The sequence below is a fragment of the Protopterus annectens genome, chromosome 4.part0 (assembly GCF_019279795.1).
Source record: "Protopterus annectens isolate FY-2018-M chromosome 4.part0, PAN1.0, whole genome shotgun sequence".
Lineage (NCBI taxonomy): Eukaryota > Metazoa > Chordata > Ceratodontiformes > Protopteridae > Protopterus > Protopterus annectens.
Window position 1 is genome coordinate 1980866706 of NC_056733.1, and position 12292 is coordinate 1980878997.

At 34.5% G+C, this 12292-nt stretch overlaps 1 protein-coding gene across 3 annotated transcripts in view; it reads right to left on the reverse strand.

The window, feature by feature from the left end:
• Positions 1–12292, reverse strand: part of FLT4 (fms related receptor tyrosine kinase 4) — a 1292248-nt gene that overhangs the window by 335834 nt on the left and 944122 nt on the right. For all 3 annotated transcript variants that reach the window (XM_044069598.1, XM_044069597.1, XM_044069599.1), the window contains exon 14: positions 6422–6568. In XM_044069598.1, coding sequence (XP_043925533.1) covers positions 6422–6568 — 147 coding nt within the window. The remainder of the gene's footprint in view (positions 1–6421; positions 6569–12292) is intronic.

Here is a 12292-nt window from a genome sequence, read left to right on the forward strand (position 1 = left end):
TTACCTCCTGACCCCCATACTGATGCTGTTGCCATTAAGGCACATTTGTATTATCCTTTGTGGCTAGTGGTTCCCTCTCCCCTTGATCCCCATACTACTTTAGATTTCAGTAGATGAACTGAACCATTTGACCATGTTAACTATCATGACATGATAGGACTGGCAATGTTGAGCTATATGTCTGAACAAGTTCTGATGAGAAGGCACATGACTGATTAGCAAATGTCTCTGCCCTGGATTGCCTCATTAGCATACAGTCAGGCCATGGAGCCAGCTCTACAAATTACTGTACACCTCCATGCATCTTGTTAGGCTATCTCTAAATTCCAAAAGGTTACAGTGTCATGTACATGATGATGTACATGTATAGCTAGCTTATGAACCCCCCCCCAAAAAAAGCATTTCTTCATTAGATAAGGAAGCATTTCTAAAGATACAGAATATATATCATGTGTTTTATTAAATAAAAGCCAGTCTAATTCCATACAATGCAATATTTACACGTTATTAATTCAGTTAAAGAATCAACCTCAACAGATTTTTGGAGGTTCAGTTTTAACAATAAAGATATTGATATGACAGAGGAAAATAAAATGTTGGTATTAAAACCAGACTCAGATACACATTCTCTTTTGGAGAATTTCAGATGGAAATTCTTAGATAGGTCTTTATAAAATGTACAAATTCCATAGATCATTTGCTCTGGAGATCTAAGTTACAGATGAAATAAAAATGGAAACCATTTGCTTTTTAAGTGTAATTTATTTCAATATAAGATTTTTTTTAATCATTTGCGCAAATTGAAACAGGAAATAATCAATTATTATGCAATGCACCAATTTCAAAATATAACAGTCCTTACCTCTTTTATAGTATCTTTTATCTAGAGAAATTACTAATAGGAATTAGAAATAGTCCCCTTCTCCATCCTTTTTATAATTTATAAAAGTAGCTAAAGCAGTACAAGATAAAAATAGTTATTCAATTAACAATGAAATTTTAAATGATTAAATACCAACTTCTGGTCTAAATTATTAGCATGATTAGCGATTTTCAAACTAACATATATAATTATTAGATACTGAAAACTGTTTATAATCAATTTAGGTATGATATATTTTATGTATAGTTTATATAGCAAAATTGCGTTGCTAGATTTACATTATTTAGATTATTATTGGCATGTTAAGATTCATTTAAGGAATCATTTTGATGTACTTAAATAGATATGGAAATATCTAATGAACATGAAGAATTATGATTTTAATGTATGACTGTATAAAAGATGTTTGCAACTAATAAACAAAAATGACTTGAAAAACTGAAATTACTGAAACAGAATCACCTGGATCAGATGCATGGAGGACCCAGCCAAAAAGATCCTTGCAAAGTTGAGAAAAGTCTGCATAAATTTATTTTCAAAACTACATTTGCCACCTGCTCATAGCATATATGTAAATTATGTGTTTACTATGAATAATCTCACTGTCATTTAGCACTCATGAGCACTGATTCTAATTCGTAACCCTAATCCAGCCCATTGATTTACAAAAACTCATTTCCTGAATAATACCACTATTCAGACAAATTTGGTTTGATGTGATAATTAGGACTAGGGTTTAGCAACCAGAAAAGGATTTTATTTGTTTCCTTTTTCATTTACTTTGTTTTCATTTTCTGTTTCTTTCAGTTAGTTATTGACGGTTTGGTATTGATATTTTCTGCATTGATATTTTTGGTTCTCTTTTTCACTTATAATCATTTATATTGATAGATGAATACAATAGGTTTGAGAGTGCACAAAATCAGACAAGAGGGAGAAAGTAATAAAAATCCAACTCTCTCCTTGTTGCTCTTCTCTGAGCCTGCCTGCCATTACAAGAAACCTTTGCCCTTCCAGACATGCCATTCTGACTGTTAAATACTGGCCACCAACAAAGAGTAATGTTCCCATAAATTACCCTGGAAACTAAAAATATTCAATACAGTGAGTATAAAATTGCATAGTGACACACAGATCTTTAATAATGAAGTCAAGTCAGAAAGACAGATTTCACTAGATATGGATCTGTTTCATTAATATAGCTTATCAGCATACCATAAGTGGAAAAAGTGTCAGAGAAGAATTCTGTACACTATAAAGCAATTTCTGCCATTCTGTTTTTCATAACAGATTTAAAGAGTTAGCTTTTGATTATTCAACAGTGGGTCACAGTGGCCACGAGACTGTGCTAAAACCAAGCTGATCTGAAAATGATGGATGTACAAGTTAAAAAAAAAGTTTGAACTTTGCCATTTTAACTGAAAATTTCAGAAAGCCACTTTTCTTTATATCACCTGTTCACTGTGTGTTAATAATATTTGGCTTTTTTGCATTTGCATTCTTCTGCTGATGTTACCCTGACACCATAAAACTAGTACAAGATTCATAGGGCAGTAGAGAATACGTTTTGTCACTTATGTTTTCTTTTTTAAGTTGTAATGGAATTTGAATTTACACTAGCTAATGCTAGGTATTGGTTTTGTTTAATTGCACCTCATCTAGTTATTAATAAAGAATTAGATCTGTATGGACATGTTGAAGAACTGACAAGAAATGCAGAGCTAGAGTAACATTAAGGGCACATGAACAGTAAGCTAGGACTAGAAAAAGCAGAAGTATCATAAAGATAGCAGGTGCCACTACAATATGACTTTATCTGGAAAGGCATTTAGAGTGAGATGCAAGTTGAGAAAATGGAGGTAGTCTTTGTCATATAAACTAATGGAAGAGTATACAGTATAAAGGTTTGAGTGGGCAGGTCTAAAGAAGAAAGAAAACACAAAGGAATTGGGGGAGACATTGAAATTGTGCAAAGTATATTTTAAACTGCCTGAAGTGTGGAGAAGACAGTGTAGCCAACATTTCTAAAGCAGGCGGTGTTTCCTCCTTTGAGTAGAGATATGACATTAACCCATTTTAAACAGTCAAGGCACAAGCAAAGGATGAATCAGACAATGAAAAGATCTATAGCTTTGTGTTAAGGGAAGACACAGATTTTTCTGGTCTTGATATTAATATGGTCTAGTATCATAAAAAACATTACAAAATATCAGAAGTGGGTAGAGTATAATGGGACCATAATTGAAATGTATTTAAATTACAGAAAATATTGAGTGGGACAGAATGGTGAAAGGTACACAGCCATCTGAATCTTGAGTCCTTTCATAAATACTTGTAGATTGTTGCAGTGGTAGAGACTATACTTAGTGACAAGTTTTATGACATTGGGCTCAGTATGCTTCATTTTTTATAGTCTTTGCACCTTCCCAGTGATGACAACTCTGGCAAGATAAAGCTTCCCATCTCTTTTTTATAATCACTAACATCTACTGTATGTTTCTGTTTTCATAGTAGTAGTGACTGTGATATGGGCATGTCAGAGATAACAGAGGCAGATTTACAACTATCAAGCAGCAGTTCTGTACCCCTTTTTCCAATGTAGCCCTGTCTATTTCTATCAAACTGTACAAAATAGGATCTAAAATCATGTCATGAATACGCCAACCTCTGAATGGTCCCTGCTGATGTCACATGACACCTCACCTATGTGCTTACTCCCTAGATTCTATCAAGTGACAGGGACAATGAAATTTTAATTTATCCCTTTCCCATGGGGAAGGAAGTTAGATGCAAGAATGCAGGTTAGGTGTTCATTGTCACCTGGCCATCAATTACTTGAATGAATTCTCAGACAGCTTTGTAGATGGGTAAGCAACTATGAACATAAAATCCAGCAACAGGCATTAGCAGATATCAGGCAACATGATGAGTTAAGATAGAATGCTTAAGCCTTGCACATCGCTAGCTGATAAAAGACTCTGTGTTTCTGTTAGTTGTTCACTAACCAGAATGGAAGTAACTTCTGAGTATTACTGCTAAGCAATTATAATGAAAATACATCAAATCTAGCAATGGAGGCTTGAGGAAGAAAGTTGTGATTTTTCACAATTGATATTGCTACAAATATTCTCAGTTCATTTCCAATCAATCTGATTTGTTTCCAAAGCCTATAACTCTCCATAACATATTTCCTCCAATGGAACTCTGTAAGTATGCACACTAACTTCCAATGAACAGAGCCTGGACTTTTTGATAAAATTAAATTACGTCTTCACATTTCAAACAAATGTTCATATATCTGGAACTATGGAGGTTACTAAAGAAGTGTAAATGACAAACTCTTCAGCACAAACTATTTTAATAATGAAATTATTATTTAGGTTCTAGGTCTTAAATAGGATTTTATAAGACACAAGTAAACAGAGTAGCTATTGTGTTCGCAATATTTTGTAATATCTCAACAACCACTGAAGTTACACACATTGTCAGCAACATTTTGTTTATCTAGCTGATCCAGTTTTCATATGAAATTAAACAGATCTCTCTGTCTCACTTGGTTGTTGAGATATTTAGAGAAATATGAACTTTATGACAATATCAATATATATTATATAAACAACAACTATCTCTTTACCTGCACCAGAGGCTAAGTATTAGAGCAGATGCACTGGCCATAATGTAAGCTATACGATTAAATCCTTAAATAACTTATATGCAGCATGGTTTTGGAATCATTACTGTTAATATTAATTGACAATATTAGATGCCTACCTACTGGCATCAGATGTAACTACAGAACACCTGGAGGGGTCAGTAGGGTTTAATGAGATAATCCAAAGAATTAAAACAAAAACAAGTAAATAAAAACAAAAATAAGAAATGAGAATAACAAAGAATAGGGTTAAAGCTTTGTGAAATTATGATGCAGATAGTGGGACTCTATAGATATTTTATGATTTTTCACCACATCTAAATGACAAATAGTTAAGGGAAATATGCCTGCAAATGGAGTTTGGTTGTACTGATAAATAAAGTGTACACAAGAAGAAAGAAAAAAAGAAAAGTTTGCAGTAAAGTAGGAAAGCAAGAACATTTTGAAAGATTAGTTGGAGAAGAGCTGTCCGGTTCGATTCTCAGCTAGAGCGTCTTCTGCGTGGAGACATGAGTGAATGGGCATAACTTCGTTGAAGGTTGTGCATCAGGCCTGGCAAGCCGGTATGTAAAAATCAACTGCCAATCATTCGTGGACCGGAGTTCCACTGTGGCGACCGCTAACCGGGAAAAGCCGAAAGACACATAGTTGGAGAAGAATGTTTGCATGCTAATAAATTTAAGCCAAGGGGGTGAGGTGGAAGAGACACGGATTGTATAGGTTAAGAGACAGATAAAATAAATGAGAGAGTCATTAGAATTTTAAGTTGCAGAGGGTAAAGTGCATTGGAGGACAATGTAAGAGATGTCTATAATATATGAGATAAGTTAGTAGGATGGTGAGTGAAAGGAAAGTAGACTTAGCTACAATAATGGAGACATAGGCAAACAACATGGCTGTAACTGTGTATATAGTTGTCAGGAAAGATATAATCATCCAAGTCATCAGTTAGTGGTAGTATGCATATTAAGTAAGGTACTGACTGCCATAGTAGTCATTTTGTAATCAGAGAAGAGCTGACCAACACCTACAACTGGTAATTTAAGTATTTTACTCTCTCTCTCTCTCTCTTACAACCATGCTGTTAGTTCATAACTGAAACAATTGTACTGGTCACCTTGTACTTTAAAACTTACTAAATATATAGTTCATTCTTTTACAAAAACCAAAACAATCAGTGGGAGCTATTGTTGGAGAGCAGTACAGTATAAGCAAGGAGGAAACACTGGCTTGCAGCCACCAAAGAGAGATGGGAGACCTCAACAGCATAAGGAAAGGAAACAGAGAGAGAGAGAGAGAGAGAATCAGAGAGAAGAATATGTGGAACGTGAATAATTTGCTTTCATTTGTTTTCTTGTAATCTGAGTGTGCACAACAGGAGATTTGGGGATGTCAATTAATTCAGTAATCTGGGCAACTTTACTTGATGTTGCATTTTGCCTTGTTCTGGTAAACTCTTAAATGTTGCACTCCACTCATTACATGTAAGTAGCCTTTAACTCTAGCACAACACTTGCATAGCCCATGTAGTATAACTGTGAAGCCAGTAATGAGTCTATGGGATTGTAGATGACACCTCCTCTCACTGGGCAGACCATTTTATGGAGTTCACTGACATGGTGACAATATGGATACAGTATGGATCAAGTGCTTTGCTTCTTTTTATAGTGCCCGACATTTGATCCTAAACAAAACCTTGAGTAATCTGTGCATAATATGTGGATGATAGCATAGAAAGGAAGAAATATGTGGCATGACCTCTGGAACTGCAGCAGAATATTTTGTTTAATAAAAAAAAATACCCACAAAGCAGTAGTTTACTTTTTCTGCACATCACTAACATGTTAGCATTTCACTTCTGTATATTGTGCTTTTACCAGACTTACCTGAACGTGTCTGAAGGGGTTTCTTGTCCTTGAACCAGTGGATTTCAGGGATGGGTATTCCAGCCACTCTGCAGTAGATAATCATGGATTCAGTGATGTTCACAATCCTGTCAGTCAAGTTCTGTAACAGTGCAGGGGCTTCTTGAGCTGTTCAAAAACAAAACTATTGCTGATTTATCTTTGTATTCTTGTTAAATTCTCTCCTTCTCTACACTCACTTCCCTCCTACCCACCTTACCTATATGTGCTTTAAGTGCTAGTACATCATGGAGAACTCTCAATGCTGCTTTCTAGCTATTCATGAATTTAATATTTACTAGCTAGGCTTCTCACTTCACAAAGAAAGAGAAAATCTTTGACATCTTTAGAGATTTGGAAGAAGTGTTATTCCTAGGTAGAGGCACAGTTAGCCTAGCAGTTAGTGCAAAGGATTAAGGGTCTTCTCTGGTAACAAGCTGCTTCTTGCAGTCTAAAGGTACAGAGTTTAATTGTTTTCATCTCTATTTGTCTATTGTGCGACTCTGAGGAGGTCACACAAAAAGACTGCTCCCAGATCACCCCTGAAAAGGGACACTTTGTCCAGTGGTATTGCCTGGTTAACAGACAGCAGAGATTAAGATGCTGCAGTGTGGTGTCAGGCAGTACCACCCCTCCATTCACAGAATACCTGCTTGCTGTGCTGTAGCCCCCCACCAGCTACTTTGTGATCATTCACTATCTCCCCATACTCCTTCGGTGTAATACAGTAACAGTGACGTAGTTGATTCCTTCTCATCTGTGCCTGAAACTTCTGAAACCTCAAGCTTGCTTCAGAACTTAGGTTACTAAAATCACAAGCAGATGTCTTGCTTCTACACCTGCAGGCTGGCCTATAATACTTCTGAATACCGCTTTCTGTAAAGTATTTTTTAACATCTTTATTAAATCAAAGGTTGCATAATGACATAGGTACATATTTTTTAATAAAAAAGAAAAAACATAGTGTCATGTTCATTATTTTCATGCAAGTATACACATTTGCTTTCTTTTTAACAATTTCATTCACTCCAACATGATAAAACTTGCTCATTTACTGCCTTTCCTTACTTAAACAATCACATTTTTGAGCCAATTCTAATCCTACAAAACATTAAGACCATACTGTGGTTTTGTAACAATTAAATGGTGCAATTGCTTTTCATCCAATTGTGTCTCTTCCAGCATTACTCTTTTGCTGTAATTTTAAAGACCTCTGAACATGGTACATCCTATGCTTTGAACCCATTTAGCCTATACTTTTTCTGTTTTTATTGCTAGGCTTTGTGGACATGGTTTAGCACTGATGCAGTTGGGTGCTGTATGCATTTGTGCTGTGAACTGAAGTCCTACAGTTATGACTCCCAATTTGACAACTAAAACAGTTTTTGAAAATACTGGCACTACCCTATGAAATGCCTGCTGGTCATGCCATTAAGTTAAAGACTTTATTCTACTCCTAAGCCTGGCCGTCAATGTAACCTGTGGGCCACATATCTTTTTTATAAATTTTGAACTTTATATGCCCCAACCCAGTCATGTCCTTGAATCTCAGATAGAACTCAGGATTCCATCAGACTAGCTCAGATATATTTTGAACTTCTCTTCCTGCCTCCTTCTCTACTCTAAATATTCCTACATGCCTTATTTATACCCTACTCTTCTAACACCTATGTGCTAGTTATCCTCTGCATCTTATCTGTTTCCTTTTGAATGAGCTTCTAATCTTTCCATTTTTGTTACTAAGTTCTGTTTCCTAAACATTTGCAGACTTCAGTCAGCATGACCTTCCACTGCATCATCCGCTTTCTCGTCACTTGCTCTTAGAGTATCATTTTTATCTTTGCCCATCTACAAGTTCTTTCCTCTTGCTGTCTATAGATGACAAAAGGCTTGCTTATCTTTGGCCTCTGCATAAATCCAGGTTTTGTATATTAAGAGTTTTGCGACTACCCACCTGAAGATTAGACCTCATTTAAGATGCATTCATTAAAGTCCCCTATTGGAATCACTGGTCCCTTCTCTGGTCCTTGGCACTTTGTCCCACTTCCAGCTTTTGTGTACTAGATGATTACTATTATGGGGAAGGTATTCACATCAGTTTCTCCTTCGTTCAACATCTGATCCTTTTCAGCACTTCCAACCTTCCTTCTACCCTTATTTCTTGGCTATCTCACTTCTTATTACTCTTTTGGTGTCTCTCTTCTTTCATATCAGTTACTAAACTAAATTACTAAGCTATCAGTTTTTTATTGTTTCATTTATTTTTAAATTACCTGAGCTATTACTACTGAATTATTAGATTATTAATTGCTGTTTGCTGTACAGAAACATATAACTGTACACCATTGTGGTAGATGACGACTGCTTTCTGAACAATTTGCTACATCACTTGCTTGTGCTGTCAACTCTTCTTAACCAACAATTTCAGTGTTAATGCTGTGTAATAAGATTTGTTTGTCTATCATGTACTTTTTCTAAACCTGGCCTTAGAATGGCATTTCTGTTTCTCTTACATTTATATCTGAAGCAAGCTGTTTTTTTTTCAGATCTGCCCTTAATACTCCTGCTTGGTTTGACCACCTGCCTCTAATATAAGACACCAGCTTTTTATTTTCATTAAGTAATGTTGCCCTTCATGTATCCTGGTAGCTCCAGCCCTTATTGACACCATCTTATCTTAAGTTTTATTTTAAGGTCATCAAATAACAGTTCTAGAGTTCTGTTACCATTTTGTGGTAATTACCATCCTCAACAACACTGTATATTACTTTAGAAAACTGATATCTCCCAGTTGCATTGCATTTTGCATTTATTATTTGTGAACTGGGTAGGTAAGCTGGTCCAAGGACCCCTTACAGCTATGATCCAGTCCTAGGAAGAACTTAAAAACAAGGTAAAGGTAATACAGTATTATTCAAAATTCTGTTTATGACTCGACAAAAAAAGGATACAAAGCAAATACAGAATAAACAATGATTTTTCAGTCTCCAGAGTTAAGCTGTGTTAGACAATAATGTAACAGCCTCATAATATAGTATATGTACAAGAGCATCTTCCTTTTCAGCTAAAAGTGGGCAAAGGCAAACACTGCAGAGAAGATAAATATAAAACACACAAGTTAAAAAGAGTGGGTTTCTGCAAATATTTTCTGACCTGTCCTTTCAACTACCTACCATTTGCTGACAAATGTACTGACTTCCATTTCATTGGGGGGGGGCACAGTTCTTCTACATACAGGCTACCCTGCAGGCCTGTAACATTAGCATTGGTCCATGGGAGGTGGAATTCACCATTCTACCATACAAACACTTCCCTGTATCCCACAGACAAAAAATTCACCACTGTCCTCTTCCAACATTTCATCAAGATGGGAGTTGATAACATTCATTTGATGGCTTGGAAAACACAGTTTGACCACATGCAGTGTTCTCAAAAACAATATAGTGTTATCCAGCATTTAGGGTTACAACTGTTACATTTAAATGATGTGATGTCATTAAATATTCAGAGTTATGCATACCTCTCAACCTCTTAGTGCAAGAAATCTGGACAAAGCACAACAAAATGGGGGGGACAAAGGCCCAAAAATAGGGACATTTTTTTAAATATTGCTCTTATAAACTTAAAAAGTTGCTAGTGTTACAGGGTTTGTTTTAACATACATTTTCTGAAGAATCTGAAGTCTGAAACTCAAATGTATGTCATTATTTAGTGACTTCAGTCCTCAGATCATCCCAGTGATTTGCCACAAAAACACAAATTTTATGAGGAATGGGCCAAAAATCTGGACATTCTGCAAAAATCTGTACAGTTGAGAGGTATGTAGTAGACAGCAATGCAATAGTCACAGTACATGAACAGAGAGTACATGTGTGTATATCACATAAAATGCACATTTTCCTGTATATAAGATATAAGCTTCTTTGTAGTTCATTGTTATAATATTAGAGTTGGTCTATAGAAAATGCAGATTATTTAAGTAAGTGAAGCTGTTTCAACTTCAGAAGAGATACGTTTTACCTGCAGACTTTTGCTTATTTTTAACATAATAAAAACAGGACATCCATTAGATTGATAACAGGAGCCATTTAACCTTTCAGTATTATCATTCCTAGGTGTTGATGAGAGGTTTTACTGAATCACTTCTAAAGGTAGTACAGGTGATTAGTAAAACAGAAAGAATTAAACTGGCAGATCCGCTTAAATGCAAATAAATGATATAGTATCACTTAACTGCATTTTAAAAGCAAGAGCTGCTAGAATAAAATAAGTATTTAAGTATTTTTACACTCTTAAGAAGCACAGTATTAAGTTTTATGCTTTTTATGTCTGTTTTATATGCATTTGTGTTTGTGGTTCATATATATGCACTGTCAATTTAAATTCTGCTACACTTGTTCTCAATAAGGGTTTTTATTGGTTATTGGTATTTGCTTCCTGTGTTCTGATTTTATCTCTGATGATGCCTTTACTGAAGGCGAAAGTGCTTAGAAATTCAACTATATTTATTTATTCAGCTCTGCTGTTTCCAGTCCGTTCATTTCAGTTGTGGTCTGCTGGAGAAGTTTTGTGTGTTTCCTTTGCCTTTGGAGTTTCAAGTTACATTGGACAACCTATGAGTTGTTACTGGTTTCACTAAGCATTTCTTTGGGTATCAGGTTTTAGTTTGCTGAGTGTCTTCTACTACCATATTTATTCAGTCTTTATATTAAATCTTTATTTTATATTAATGCAGTAGGCATTGATACATTTAAACCAAATATCAATTGATGCCAATTTCTACAAAGTATTGTTCTGATCCCATATGGTAGTTTTCAGCAATGTACTCAATTTAGTAATAAGATAGTAAGTATAGAAATCTGGTAAACTAGCAACTCCTTGTTTTTAGGAGCAATACACTTTTTTTGCATGCAAGTCATATTGAATTAGGAGACCAAATACAGTTAATTAATAAAGATTCAATAGATTTAAATTAAATGTTTTGGTAGGTATATTGTAGTAGGGTGGCATAAAGTGGAACAAGATTGTTAAGGATATATGCATTTTAATTTCAACTACTTAGCAAAGAAAAATAAGATTTCATCTTGTCCCATCTGTTTATATCTCCTTGTACGGATGGGCAGCATATAAGATATTATTTAATACAGCATTTTGATGACATGGATGACCAAATATTTTAAATTTTGGTTTAATCGATATCACATGGAGACCTACTGAGTCAGTGGAGAGTAGACTTCATTTAAAGGGACAATAACTGAGTTCTATAAGTTTAATTTATAGTTTGACACATTAGAAAATAATTGTATTATGTTAATACTTTTAAAATGTCAATATTTGTCTTTGTCAAATGTATACTGGCATCATCTGCAAATGCCTTTAAAGTTAAAATTTATACAATCAGGCAAATTATAATATATTTTCTGCATTAAATATAAAAGGAGAAAATATTAGCTCACTAAAAATGTATAATTTATTTTCAGTCATAATAATAATCTACTAGAAATTAATGAAACAATTACATATGAATGTCATTTCTGTCCTTCCAATCAATTTAACTCCAAATATTTATTGAGGTGCAAAAATGATAGAACTGTCACACTTCCCCCTTTTTAAAAATAAATTAGCACGCCATTTTATTTTGAAAGATACAAAAGTGGGTTAGAATTTAAGAACTACAATGGTGTTGTCAAAAGGCTATTTAAATTTATTAAATATAACACATATCATTACAAAAGTTAAATTAAGGTATAATATAATACATGAAGAAAAACTTTTTTTTTAAATTTTAACAACAGTATTATTTAAAACCCTTTTCAAACTTGCATAATTTAATATTAAAAAGTAAATATGAGA